At 39.1% G+C, this 15,802-nt stretch overlaps 1 protein-coding gene across 2 annotated transcripts in view; it reads right to left on the reverse strand.

Annotated features, from left to right (window-relative positions):
- The window catches only part of Faf1 (Fas associated factor 1), a 304,225-nt gene that overhangs the window by 245,228 nt on the left and 43,195 nt on the right, over positions 1–15,802 (reverse strand). For both annotated transcript variants that reach the window (XM_040756971.1, XM_040756970.1), the window contains exon 3: positions 160–206. In XM_040756971.1, the coding sequence (XP_040612905.1) occupies positions 160–206 (47 nt within the window). The remainder of the gene's footprint in view (positions 1–159; positions 207–15,802) is intronic.

Consider the following 15,802-nt stretch of genomic DNA (forward strand, 5'->3'; position numbering starts at 1 on the left):
CTCTGCAGACACTGAGTGCAAATGCTGCACTTACATACATGCAAACAAAAATACTCATACACAAAAAACAAAAATAAATCTTTTTTTAAAAAAGTGAACTACCCAAACTTCTTTTTTCTGATAAACTATCATCAAACCACTAAGTGTTTTGTAACATACCTTTGTAGAATGCCATTTTCCTGGGGTATTACACCATTGATAGCTGCCTGCAATGGAAAAAAGGGGGAGATAAAAATTTAACAAAATAGGTAACTGAACTAGTGAAATGAAGAATGCTATAAAAGGAAATAAATACACCTTGAAATTCTTATTTAAACAAAATACTGAATGTTCCCTTAATAAATAACATTTTCTGTTACATGCTTCTAACTTTACCATAATAAAACATAGTATGTATAAAGTTTTTGATTAAGGATCTTGTTTTTACTTTCGGAAATCATTTGTGCCCCATTCCAAACACTGTTGGAACTATGGCAATAATGATGGCCCTACATAGACCAATAAGACTCTCCAAGCAGTACCGACCTTGAGGGAATTGAAATTGACCAATTGATACTATGTTGTTCTAACAAAACTACTGAAGAGGTAATTGTTGGGCCAACTGTTTACTGGCTTCCCTAATAGCCTAGTTGTTCAAATGTTATTTCAAATCTGTGAGTTTTTTCTCTTCACACTTCTGATAATTTCTGCTTACTGCCTCCCCATCCCCATATATTTCACTTTATATTCAAATGAATCAAGTATAATCTGAGATTTTAAAATGTGAGGCACTAGTTTGGTTGCATATAAATGAAACTAAATACTAAAACTAATACATTCCAAGAACACAATTAGAATACAGAAAATATATTTAAATATCTATTGAAAATAAAAATGATAAGTGTATTTCTATGTAAAGGTATACATTATTAGTAGATCAAATTAAATGGTTTAACTAAATCTTGCAAATTCCATGTTTGGAAAGCTTGTAAAAGAGAGTAAAAATTATTGCAATATTAGCTTTGTTTTATCAATTATCTCTATTTTCCATTTCTGGAAAATACTGGAAGTACAGAAATCAATGCATTTTTGTTTGTTATTTCATGCAATATATCACAATTAAAATAATTTCAAAGTACCTAAGCAACAGATATTTAACCCATAGGATACTACTAGTACTTAAGTATTCACAATTCCCATCTTGCCATTACAACTCCCATCTTACCATCACGTCAATTCTTCCAACAGAACCAAGATGTTCTTTCTTCCATTTATGCTAACACCTTATATACAATCTAGCATTAGCCTAGCCAGCAAACTTTTTAGTTAATAACCTAGAACTGTCTGAACACTAACATAACAATTGTGAACAAGGCAGAATTCTATTATTCTCATGGATTATTCCCTAAGTAGAAAGGTACTCTTATTACAATCTTATCCACATAATAGCATTATCATTTATATCAGTGAGAGTTTCTAATGAAGTTTATCTCTCAATAGTTACGAAGTAGGTAATTTCTAGTTTCTACCTCATATATACTGTTAAAGTCTAGTGAGCTATAAGAAAGAAATTGAGATGAAAATTTCCCTACTTACATACTGGCAAGTTAAAGAAATAAGAGCAGATATAAACATCCACACTAAAATGGAAAGGTATAAAACAGAATATGAGATTATAATTATAAACTAATGTAGGAGCTGAAGAGATAGCTCAGTGGTTAAGAGTGATGGTCTTGCAAAGGACCCAGGTTCAGTTTCCAAAACCTACATTGGGTGCCCACAGCCCCGTATAACTGCAGTTCCAGGAGCTCCAATAGGCTTCATCTGGCCTCAGAAGGTACTGGACACATGTGATGCCCACACAGAGACATGCAAGCACACACACACATACATGTAAGCAAAATTAAATAATATTTAAATATGCCAATGTGTCCTTTAAAAAACTCCTAATAGCATTTTATCCTTTCTAGAATGAAAAGAAAATCATTTTTCTTGAGTAATTTTAAATTTCATAACTATAACAGGTTATTGCTAACAACCAATTGCATTTAAATTTATTCTTATAAACTTTTTTCTAAATTACTATTTTTCAAATACAAATTTTAAAGCTCTTTTGCTATTTTTAATTGTTATTCATGTGTAGGTGAGTGGGTGGGTATGTGCATATGATTGTAGGTACCTAGAGAGAACAGAGGTGCCAGACTCCCTGGAGCTGGAGTTACAGGCAGTTATGAGCTACCCAATGTGGGTGTTGGGAAATGAACCTGAGTCCTCAGTAAAAGCATGCACAGTATAAGCTGCTGGGCTATCTCTCCAGCCCTTACTTTTCAAATATTTTAATACGGTATCTTTCTCTAGACTTTCTTATAACCTCAAAGCTGATAATTTTTTCTCCCCAGTATTGAAGTCTTGGTAGAGGAACATAAAGGATATAATTCAGAAAAAACAGTATATGTAATATCAATGTCACTGTGAAGAAGAGTGGTACCCAAACCACCTCTAAAAGATGATGGCTTCTATGGGAAGAGACAAGGGTAAGAGCATCATGAAAGGATTCTGGTTTTGTATTGGTTTTCTTGGTTTGGTTTTTGTTTTTAGATTTTCGAGACAGGGTCTCTGTAGCCTTGACTGTCCTGGAACTCACTCTGTAGACCAGGCTGACCTTAAACTCACAGAGATTCTGACACTGCTTCCCTGCCTCCCTGCCTCCCAAGTACTGGTATTAGAAGTGTGTACCACTTTGATGATCCCTCATGGGAGGCCTCACCCTCCCAGGAGAGGTGGATGGGGGGGGGGGTCAGGGGGATGGAAGGGAGAGGAACTGGAATTGGTATGTAAAATAAGATTGTTTTTAATTTAAATAAAAATTTATTTTTAAAAAAAAGTGTGTGCCACCACACCTGTAATTTACTATTCTAAAGTGCAAAAGTATAAACATTTTAGACTGCTCAGGTAACAAGTTTTGTGAGACTGTAGCAAAGGCTTGGGTCAGGTAGCAGTGAAAGACTGGTATGAATTAGATTATAAGGCATAAAGGCATAACCTGGGTATGCGGCTCATGCCTAACCTCAGCATTCAAGGGGCTGAGACAGTAAGATTGCCGAGTTTTAGGCAAACTTACACTACACAGTAAGTCTAGTCTCAAAATAGCAAAACAACAAATTTCCATTTAGTCTGAACATGAGACGACTTCAAACGCATACCTTCCCTTTAAGAGCACGTCAATACTAGAGATGGAAGTTAAAGAGGACTAGGAAGGATCACAAGATTCTACATTAGGTATCTGGGGAGATGCTCCTGGTCCACATCTCTCAATCATGACAAATGCTCAGCAGTGCTAACAATTCTGTTTCTAAAGTTCAAGGGTAGGGGACGACAACCCTTCTTTCTCACAAATTGCGCATTTGAAATCAATGCTGAATCTATAAAGAATTCCTTATCTCTAAATTTTAGATGCTGAGTAACCCTCTGCTCACTCTGGTCCAAACCACCACCACAGTCCCTCTGCAATTGCATTTCCATAGTTTCTAAATTGATCTCCAGCTCCCACTCTTGGCCTACACTCTTGATCTCTCCACACAGCGCCAGCATAAGTTGAGTCAAGTAAAACCCTTCTCAAAAGTGCCATAATACTTTGCCACAGCAGTACACCATCTACTTTAAAGTATCTGGAGGATAGACAGCAATCCTACCTTAGATAGATAGCAAAAAACCTGAAAGTCATTTCAGAGAGGTAAATGCATACCCGTCCGTGTTCAGTCCCACTATTCACAGCAGCAAAAGGCAAAGTAACCAAAACGTTCATCAGTGGATGAATGGACCAATGCAATGTAGCATGCTAATACAGTAAGTAAAATACTATTTGTCTTTTAAAAAAAAGAAAATTCTGTCCTATTACAATACACACAGACTGTGAAAACATTACACCAAGTGAAATAAGCCAGTTATACATACAAATACTATTTACATGAGGTACCTAACAAAAATAGTACAATTCATAGACAAACAGAATGGTAGTTACTGGAAACTTTGGAAAGGAAAAGGAAGAATTGTTGACTAACAGGTATACAGTTCTAGTTTGGAAAGATAAAAAGCACCTAGAAAGCTGTTTCATAACAGTGTAGTATTTTAAATGGTAAACACCCATATTCTAATAGGCAAATCTTCAAATGGTGTGTGTATATATATGTATATATATATATCTGACTAACTGACCATTGGTCATGTTTAAGTATAACTAACAAAAATTATATATTCAAGCTATACAGGTGATGACCTGACATATACATATATAATAATGATTATCACAACTGAATTAATATATCATTACTATAATTAGTTACCATATGTGTGTTGTACACTCATGCGTATGCACGGTAGAGGGGAAGAAGACACTTATGATCTATGATCTTAGAACAATTTGAAGAAGTAAAAAGTACAGGCAGCATTATTGACTAAAACACTACATGATTTGCATTGGCTCTCTAGAATGTACTCATGGTGTAGCTGAAGGTTTATGCTTTTTGGTTAATATATCCATTCTCATGTGCAGTAAATAATCATTGGCAACCATCATTCTAAACCGTTGCTAGTAGTTCAGCTTTTTTAAGATTTCACATGTAAGTGATACTTGTCTTTCTGTGTCTGGTTTATGTTGTTTAATATCCTATCTAATGTAAATAATGTTACAAGGAACATGGAAAATATTAACTTAAAGAAAGGTGGAGTCGGGTGGTGGTGGCACACACCTTTAAACCCAGCACTCAGGAGGCAGAGGCAGGGGATCTCTGTGAGTTAGAGGCCAGCCTGGTCTACAGAGCGAGTTCCAGGACAGCCTCCAAAGCAATACAGAGAAACCCTGTCTCGAAAACAAAAACAAAAACCATTTTAAAAGGCAAAGTACTTACAAAAGTTAGCAACGATAATTATTCATTTTCAATTAAGCAGTTTTTAAATTATCTATTTTGTTGTAATAATGAAGACGTGTATAATGTCTGCCCCACAGTAAGCTAGAAACCCAGATGTGTTTCCTGTATCAAGTTCTGCTACCAATGAGGTTATTTGGAATGGAGCCCAGAAGTTATTTGTACAAGTTCAAGTGATTTTGATGCAGTCAGTATTAAAGAAAACTATACTTTTTCAACATACATATTAGGTACCCACAAAAAAACATCTTTTACTACATCATACCAGAGATATTTTCCATAAGCTCTTTGTGACTTCCAAAGTTATGCATAGACGCTTCATAACCCCGTTTTAAAAAATACTCTTACAGTCTCGTAAAAAGAAATTCATTGTATTCCAGCTCCATCACTTACTAGCTATGTGATTTTAAGAGTTACTTAATTCCTCTCTGCTTCAGTTTCCCAATTGGTAAAATGGGGTTAATAATAGTATTTGTAGTCTAAAATCAAAATGTTTGAAGGCAAAAGATGGCCATTATAAAGAAATAAGACTGCAGACAGCTTGGTCTTAGAAACTATTATTTTTCTTATTACTGTGACAAAATACTTTATAAAAGCAACTGAAGCTTCAAAGAAAGGGTTTATTTTGCCTCACAGATTGGGGACATATTCCTTCATGACAGAGAAGGAATGGCAGCAGGAAAGTTAGACAGCTTGTCACATTGGTACCTCTAAGGTAGGAAGCAGAAGGAAATGACTGTTGATATTCAGCTGGCTTCCTTTCTACCTGTTTATTTAATCATGGGCCTCAATCCATGGCACGATGCCACCCACATCTTCAATGGGTCTTCACTCCTCAGTTAAACCTCTCCAGAAACAATGTTGATTATAATCCTACTATATTTTCTTTGGAAACTAATAACCTAATAGTAAATATAAATAAATATGCAAAAAAGAGCCAAGAACACCTTAAAAATGATAATGCCAAGGTCCTATATTATTAGGTTATCAAGAGTATCTCTAAATCTACAGAAACTAAAACAGGAGGGTATTGAAGCAATGATATTCAAACCAATAAAGAAGAATAAGAGCCAGGTGCTGGTGGCGCACGCCTTTAATCCCAGCACTTGAGAGGCAGAGGCAGGCGGACCTCTGTGAGTTCGAGGCTGGGCTGGACCGATAGCCTCCAAAACAATGCAGAGAAACCCTGCCTCGTAAAAACCAAAAAACCAAAAAAACAAACAAACAAACAAAAAAAAAAACATTTGCAGGACTGTTAAACAGAGAAACCAGGAGGGAGGGAGGGAAGGAGGGAGGGAGGGAGGGAGGGAGGGAGGGAGGGAGGGAGGGAGGGAGGGAGGGAGGGAGGGAGGGAGGGAGGGAGGGAGGGAGGAGTTCAAAAATAAACTCACACATATAAGGAATCTTGATTTGTAACAAAAATTATCACTGCAGAAAATAAGTAAAATAATGGTCTTTTCAATAAGAGAAAGTAAATCAAATTGATACACTATAAGGAGAAAGACAAGAACAAGAAACTTCAGCCCATCCCATACCACACTCAAAATCAACCTCTGTGGCTGAAGAGATAGATGGTTGCTCTTGCAGAGGACCTGGGTTGAGTTCCTAGAACCCACATAATAGTCCACAAGTAACTCGAGTTCCAGGGAATCTGATACACTCTTCTGGCCTCCACTGGCACCAGTCATATACATAATGCACCACATACATGCAGGTAAAATACCCATACACATAAAATAAAATAAATAAATCTTTAAAAAATTTTAAACAATCCCAAAGAATTACAGCTCTAAATAAGCAAAGAAATAAGGCTTCTTAAAAAATGTCCATGTGCATAGGATAGACAGAGATTTCATTCATAACACAATCAAAATATCAAAATCAATAGAGGAAAAGTTACAACTATAATAAGATTATTAATTCTTGTTCACTGAAGATTTTCATTAAAAGAGTAAAAAAACAGAACACAGAATGGAAGGTCTTTGCATCACACAAAAAAGGGGTCTTATTCAGAAAATATAAAGAACTCTTGTGAATCAAAAGGAAAACACATAACTTGAATAGAAGAAAAAAACAAAAATAGAACAAAAAATTCAAGGCACTTAGAAAAAATACCATCACTAAGTGCCCATTATTAACAAGAGAAGTATAAATTAAAACCCCAACAAAATGATTCTCTAACTTAAAAGAATGGGAAAAATAAAATGACTGGCATCTACAGCAAGAATATGTAGGGTACCTGGAACTAATACTCTTCTGGTAAATATGAGTGTGCTAGTTAGGTTTTTTTGTTTTGTTTTGTTGTTTGTTGGTTTTTTGTTTTGTTTTGTTTTTGTTTATTTGGGGGTTTTGTTTGTTTTTTTGTCAACTTGACCAACTAAGGTCATTGAAGAAGTGAAAACCTCTACTGAGACTGGCCTGTGGACAAGACTTTAGTGCATTTTCTTTAATAATTGATGTGGGAAAGGGCCCAGTCCATTGTGGACAGTGCTGGGCAGGAGATCTTGAGCTATTTAAGAAAGCAGGCTAAGCAAGCCAGTAAGCAACATTCCTCCATCATCTCTGCTCCAGTTCCTGCCTTGGCTTCCCTCAACAACAGACTGCAATTGGGATGTGCAAGCCTAAACCCTCTCCTCCCCAAGTTGTTTTTGGTCATGGTGTTTCATCACAGCAACAGAAAGCAAACTAAAATAATAAGACAGATTATACTGACACCACTTTTGTAAATCTTCATGTACTGTAACAACAGTGGGCGCAGGGTTTAAAGGGAAGAGTGTTACTCTAACAGACTATATCTTGAAATCAAAGTACGTAATGAAACCAGACCACAAAAAATGGCTCATGTTTGGTTAGAAAGAACGTACAAGAGGAGAGAACATTATTCCTCATTTGTTCAACAAGATCTTGCTGTTTTGCTCTCACAGAATTACTTACTATGAATTACTTACAGATGTGCTGGCTGTTAACTCTAAGTTGATTCAACCCCTAACTAACTTAACCTCAACACTACAAGCACCCATTTGCTGCCTTCCTCCACATGTTCCCCAAGGGGAAAGCAGGCACATCTGCCAGAGTGAGTAGGAAACAGACTGCCTCTCAGGATTAAAAGCTTTCTAAGGCACACCCCTTCCGAAAGAAAGGCACATTTCTCTTCCAGAGCAGTCTGTGCTGCTGAGAGGAAACATCAATAAACCAAGAAACTACCCACATGCCTTCTCATTTTTCCTATTCCACTTGTTCCGTCTAATTCTGGGCAGCTCAAGTGCATCCTGTTATTGAGCTGCCAACTGCCTAAGAGCCAGCATTTCAGTTGTTTAAAACTCAGGAGCCAAACTGATTTTGCTAGTGAAAAGCATTATCGGTAGCCAGAAAGGAATCACAAGGTTACAAAGTGAAGAATGGTGCCATAGTTTGCATGCTGGATATTCCAACATGTTAATGGCTTGGTCCCACACCACTATTATTGGGAAGTAGCGGAATTACTGAGGATCAAAACTTTGCCTGGAGGTCCTAAGGTCACGGAGGGCACACCCCTAAGGGAGATATGAAACCGAACCACTTTCTCTTTCTCTCTCTCCCTCCATAACTAATATTCCCCTAACAAGCACTCAGCCAACCATTAGGCACTGCTCACTCCAAGTCCAAAGCGAAAAAGACCATTTGATCGTAGACTAGAACCTCCAACACTGTGTTAAAGTCAATCCTAAAGTTATCTAAGACTAGCTAAGAGTCACCTCCTACCTGCCCGACTGAGGAAATTTCAAGGAGTTCTGTGTAACAAATCAAGGATTAAAACCAAGTACTATTTTGTCAAAGTAAAACCCTGTTATGTCACTACCAATGTGCCACCTATCTTTTCAAAAACCTTATATGTGAAATCACAAAATCAGAGTTTCTGTAACATATGAATAAGGAATTTAAAAAACGGTAATATTTTTATTAAATGGATGAGACCATGAAGGCCCAGAAAGATACTGTGGCTTTGCCTGAAAGAACACAGCAAATAAACAACTTTGCCAAAACTAGAAATCCTGTCCTGTAACTGCCAACGAAATACTGAGACTAAGTAAACATAATAAACTGGGTCCATGGCATTATAGCAAAACACATGAAAAGAGCAAGCAAGGTTTGAATGTGGTTCTATAACAGAAGTATGCAGGCACACACTATTCCAGGGAAGGTCTTGGAAGATTTCTGCTTTGGAGTCCTAAAAGGCTGCTCATGTCATTCATGGTCACCAGAAAATAAAAAACAGACAGGGTAGTTCTACATATCATGCTCAGGAACATGTTCCCAGTGACATAACTACCTCCCACTAGGCACCCACTGCATTTTGTTTTAAATATATTGGTGTTTAGATTTTTTTATAAAATATATTTTGTTCACATTCTCTCCCCTCCCAACTCCTTCTAGACACTCTCCACCTCCCTATCCACCCAACTTCACTTTTGTTCTTTCTCTCTCAAGAAAAACAGAAAAAACAAAACTTAAAAAACTAAAAGGGCCAAAACATAGTGGGTGGTAGGGCAAGGGACCAGGACCACACCTGGAGTACTCCTGAGCTGGGGTCTGCCCTAGAGTGTGGTTTCTACACCCCGGGTTTATCCTCTCCCAGCAGTTATCAACTGCAAACAGCTCAGCCACGGAGACTGTGGCATCCTGCTTTTAGGTTGTGTCATCTTCATGAACTGATGACCCTTACTTAGGATGTTACATCACAAGCAAACCTGTAGATGGCTGACATTCCCTCCTAGGATGGAAACAGAGAGGATCACTGGCCCTCAACCTGAGTATCCAGCCACTCCTCTCATTAATGTGTTGGCCTTAGGGCCTTGGAGCCCTGTGGACAGGGTTAGAATATACAAGCTGAAGACTAAGGGAAGAGGGCTCTATGTTGTCTAACCTGGTCATCAACCACGCTGGGTGAAAATTTCCAGTCTGGCTACTTTGGAATCATCCATGTTCCTGTCCTCATCTATACTCTATAAGTAAGCCCAGTAAGTTCACTGGCTCCTGGGGATGAACTGATAGAATCATACTTTGGTTTCTCATTAGGACCTAAGAACAGAAAGGAGCTATTGTTCACATTCCTCCCAAGGTAAGGATTTTAGTGGCATAATGGTTCTACCACTTCCCAATAGTCCCAGGATTGTCACTAAGCCTTGAACATGTCTCTGAAGGATGGGTATCCAAACTGAGGTAAGTAGTAATGAATATTGGGACATGCAGTTATGACAGATTACAGTTGCAATTCAATTTTGCAATGTGATTGATGAGTAGCATAGACACAAAACATTTTAAAAAGTACAGGGAAAGATAGAAATACATCATTCAAAATACTTCCTTTACCATTTTTATACTGAAAAGGAAAAGATTGGCTTTTTAGAAAGATCACTCTGTCAACAGTGAGATTTACCTAAGGCAACAGAAAGACAGATTAAGTAGATTCTTTCAGTAATCCACATTGTGACTCTAGCAATATTAGTATCTTAAAGAGTAGAGAAACACTGCTTAGGTACAAAGAAAGGAATGCAGACTTTAGAAAGTGAACCTAAATTCAAATCTCAGAATAACCTCAATAACTTCTTTAAGCTCACTTCCTAACCTTTATTATGGGGGAACAACCACAACTACAACTACTACTACAACTACAAAATAAGGGTAAAAGCAAAACTGCAAACCAGGCTGTGTTAGTACACACCTTTAATTCCAGGGCTTGGAAAGCAGAGGCAGGGCAGATCTCTGTGAGTTCAGGGCCAGCCTAGTCTACAGAGTGGATTCCAAGACAGCCAGGACTACAGGACTACACAGAGAAAACCTGACTCAGACCAAAAGAAGAAAAAGAAAAAAACTGCAAAATCAATGCTTCAAATAGGAATTTTAAAGATAATTAAATAAGGATAAAGACAAGCTGAATCAGAAATTCAAAACCTAGCAGTGAAGATAGAGAAATGAAAAGTTGGTGGCACTTTAAAAAGAGAGAAACAAAATCCCCTCAGAAATTAATAAAAACATAAAATGAAAAACTAGATATCAACAAAAATTTAGCTGAGGTTTATCGTCTAAAAAATAATCTCCACTGCAATGATATTTACCCTATCTTAATTAAATGTGGGAAATGATAATCTGAGATACACAACAGTAGGAACTGTATGGTATATATCAAGTAAAACATAAGGAAAGACATACTCCCAGAATAGTAATGTTCATGTTATTCTATTTTCAGAATTTTAACGTATATAACATTTAATTGCTTGAAAGTATTGTCAACTGCAGAATACTGAAAACACGGGGCTTAGAAGCACTTCGTTGTGAATAATAATTATATACACAAGCCGGGTAGTGGTGGCGCATGCCTTTAATCCCAGCACTTGGGAGGCAGAGGCAGGCGGATCTCTGTGAGTTCGAGGCCAGCCTGGTCTACAAGAGTTAGTTCCAGGACAGCCTCCAAAGCCACAGAGAAACCCTGTCTCGAAAAACTAAAAAAAGTAATAATAATAATTGTAATTATATACACAAAATAATTTGCAGTGACAGAAAAGGTGACTAATGACTATAATTCTTAGGACTAGGGTTGTGTTTTTACAGAGACTATTTGTGACTAAATCAATAAAATAGTAAAACATTTAGGAAAATTGCCTTATAAGAAAGCTATTCTCGTTCCTGAATTATGAACAAGGCTAAAACACAATGTGTCTCACCAATTTTTCAGGACAATTCCCAAAATAAGGTGCTGTGGAATAATCCTTTTGTACACTGAAAGATTTGTTGCTGTGATTGGTTTAATAAAGAAGTTGACTGGCCAATAGCTGGACAAGATAAGGTTAGGCAGGGGAGTCAGGCTAGGAGAATGCTGGGAGGAACGTGGGCAGAATCTGAAGTCACCAGCCAGATACAGAGGTAGCAGGAGATGAACGTGCCATGATAATAAAGGTGCCGCCACGTGGTGCAGAGTAAATAAGGAAATGGTTAACTTAAAATATAAGAACTAGTTAAAAATAAGCCTGAGATATTGGCTGAGCAATTTATCATTAATATAAAGTCTCAGTGTATGTATTTCAGTACAACTGCAGGACAGGAAAACTCTGCCTACAGTTAGTGTAGGGAAAAGGGACCATTCAAAGAAACACACCCTGAGCAGAGCCAAAGAAACACACTTTGGCCCTGCAACCACAACCAAAGAAATGTACCCTGACCTTAAAACCAGTGCCAAAAGAACACACTTTGTCCCTGGAATCAGAGTCAGTGGAAGAAATGTACCCTGGCCCTAAAATTGGAGGCAAAAGGCTAAAAAGGACCAGAGAAAGAAACACACTTTGGCCCTGAAACCAGAGCCAAATCTGACCCTAATCCTGTGTAAAAAAAGTAACTAATCCCGGAGCAGAGCTCTAGCCAATCTGAGCTCAGCACTGAAATCGGACCAATCCCTACTCTGGAAAAACTTCCCCAATCCCTATATAAACCCTGTGTATGTTCAGCTTGGCTGGTCCAGCTGTCTTCCAATAAACACCTTTGGATGAGCTTCGGGTGAAGATCTTCTTTTGCGGGGGCGACAGAGCAGAGGCGATCCTGGGCAGAGCAGAGCAGAGCAAGCAGAGGCGACCCTGGGCAGAGCAGAGCGAGCAGCGCTGTAACACTTGCCCGGGAAACCTTCCTTGGCAGAGCAGAGTTGTTACACTCTGCTCCCGGCTCCCTGTTCTCCGCTCTCCAGGAGCAGAGCTGAACTGTAGCAACTTCGCCCGAGAAACCTCCTGCGGAGCAAAACTGCTACACTAGGCGAACATCCCCAGCTGGAAGACCCTGTCCTGCCGGAGCGGAGCTGACACACGGGAGAAGCCTTTCTCTGAGGCAAGGCTGTAAGCTGCCAAGCTTACTGCAACCTGTGGTGGTCCTTGGCTCCCGAGCTCCAAGGATACCTTTACATCTGAGCTGTGTTAACACTCAGTATCCTTGGCTCCCGAGCTCCAGGATACCTTTCCACCTGAGCTGTGTAACACTGAGTATTCTGTGACTCCCAAGTGCCAGAATACCTGACCCACTCCTGTTCCATCCTGTCCTGACCCATCCCGACAAAACACTTACAGTTAGGACTATAGCATGAATGTATCCTAAATTAAGCAGTTGGGCACAGTGGTGCACGCCTTGAATCACAGCACTTGGGAAGAAAAGGCAAGTTGCTCTTGTCAGTTTCAGGCCAGCCTAGCAGTCTACATAGCCAGTTTCAGGTCAGCCAGAGCTACAAAATTAACCTTGTGGGATTTGGGGGGAATTAAGCACTAAGTCATGTATTAATTACATTTGCAGCTGGGCGGTGATGGCGCATGCCTTTAATCCCTCAGGAGGCAGAAGCAAGCAAGCAGACCTCTGTGAATTTGAGGCCAGCCTGGTTGACAGAGAGAGTTCTAGGACAGTCTCCAAGGCTACACAGAGAAACCCTGCCTGGAAAAACACCCCCCCAAAAATTGTTATTTGCAAAGTGGGACCTTTGAGAGGTGGCTGGGACATAAAGGCTCTGTCCTTGTTAATGAATCTATTCATTACTAAATTAACAACAAATTAATAGGATAATGACAGAATGGCTTTGGTATAAAAAGCTCTCCTTTAGGCCAGATCTGTACTGGAATAAAGAGAAAGGTGCCCTCAGGCTAAGACCCTAACTAGCAAAGTTTCCAGCCTGTGAAGAGAGTATAAGGCTCATGGAAGTCATTGCATTAAAAAGCTGCTACTAATGTAGTTCAAGAGGGTGAGGGTCCAACCCAAGCTAGTAGATGAAATTGGTAGTGTTTTCCATGTGGCAAGGGTGTATGACTAAATGAGTTATGAAATCTTCCACCATAATATCAAAGAGCTATTGGGCTAGGCAAGGCATAATAGGGGAGTCCCTATCTGGAAGCTGCTGCATAAAGCTATACAAGTGAAGCCTGGGTTGCAATGAGACCCCCAAAATGTTGCATAGGCCAGAGATATAAGACATTTTGCCAAGGACAGCTGCACATAGGAAGTGGATCCAAGACTAGAAACAGAAGTATATTACAGGATGCAAAGTTACAAGGGCAGAGCTGCCTATACCTTTTGACACCAGACATGAAGCTACAGGATTTGGAGTCTGTCTCTCTGGGTTTCAGTTTTGCTTTGTTCTAATGTTTTTTCACTGTGCACTGATTCCTTCCCTTTTAGAATGGCAATGTCTTAGGGTCTCTACTGCTGTGAAAAGACACCATGACCATGGTAATTCTTATAAAGGAAAATATTTAATTGAGGTGGTGGCTTACAGTTCAGAGGTTCAGCCCATTGTCATCATAAAGGGGAGCATGGCAACATGAAGGTAGATATGGTGCCGGCTATATCTTGATCAGAAGACAAGAACTATTCTGAGACAATGGGCATGCCTTCAGCATATACATGAGACCTCAAAGGCCACCTCCACGTGATACACTGCTTCCAACAAGGCAATACCTACTCAAACAAAGCCACACCCCCTAATAGTGCCACTCCCTATGAGCTTATAGGGGTCAATTACATTCAAACTACAACATTCTACATCCTAGTCCCCATAAGCCTGTAACTATATCAAAATACAAAATACATTTAGTCCAACCTCAAAAGTCTCCACAGTCTATCACAGTGTCAAGAATAATTAAAAGTCCAAAATTCAAAGTCTCTTCTGAGATTCATGCAATACACTAACTGCAATCCCCAGTAAAAATCAGAATGAAAAAGCAGATCACATACTTCCAACATACAATGGCACAGGATATACATTGCCATTCCAAAAGGCATAGTGAGGAAATACTGAACCAAAGCAAGACTGAAAACCAGATGGCAAACTCCAAACTCTGCATCTCCGTGTCTGATTTCAAAACATTCTTCAGATCTCCAACTTCTTTCAGCTTTGTTAACTTCAACACACTTCTCTCTCTTGGGCTGGTTCCAGTCCATTAGCAGCTTTCCTCGGCAGGTATCCCACAGTTCTGGCATCTCCAACATATTGGGGGTCCCCGAAGCAATCCTCGATTTAACTTCACAGATTCACACAATGGCCTCTCTAGGCCTCCATTCAGGGTCACCCCTGACACATGCCTGGCCTCAGCAGTTTTCCTAGGTTGAGGGGGAAATTTCTATAACCCATTTCTTATATCCTTAACTTGAAACCAGAACCATGTGGCTGAAGCTGCCCAGTTCTGCTGCTTGTTGGGACTGGAACATGGCCCCTTTGTTCAATTACATCTTCACCAGCTTTCTGTTTTTGATTGTTACCTTTGCTGCCTAAACTTGGCTGCCCTTTAACTTGCTCTGTAGACCAAACTCAAGGATCCACCATTCTCTGCCTTCCCAAAGCTAAGATTAAAGGTGTGCACCACCACACCCAGTCCTAATCTTTTCTTTAGTTCCTTTTCACAAGTTGAAAACTTAGTTGGGCAGGATCTTGCTCTGAGGTCATCAATCTCTTTACTCTATTTCTTAATCCATTTACCTCCTTGAACACAGAATTTAGCTCTATTCTACTTGCTGGTCCTCCTTTTCTCAATTTGTACATTTTGTATTTTTATTTGCTGAGCTTGCTCCTTTTCATTATAAATCTTCAGAGTTACCACTAACAACCAAGTAACAGAGTCTATACTAGTCTGTTTTGAGATTTCCTCTGCCAATGGAATTAATCAAATCTCTTCACTTTAACCTCAGGCAAATTCTTTGGACAAGAGCAAAAGGCAGCCACATTCTTCACCAAAGTATCACAAGAATGGTCTTTAGGCAACACACTAAAATTCTCCTCTGAAACCTCTTGTGCCCGGCCACAACAACTCAAATAACTCTTAGCACCATTGTCCTCCATGTTCCTTCTAGTATGGCCCATAAAACAGTGCTTAAACCATTCCACTGCTTTCCTAACCCAAATC

Source organism: Mesocricetus auratus, unplaced genomic scaffold (assembly GCF_017639785.1).
Source record: "Mesocricetus auratus isolate SY011 unplaced genomic scaffold, BCM_Maur_2.0 Super-Scaffold_100014, whole genome shotgun sequence".
In the NCBI taxonomy this organism is placed as follows: Eukaryota; Metazoa; Chordata; class Mammalia; order Rodentia; family Cricetidae; genus Mesocricetus; species Mesocricetus auratus.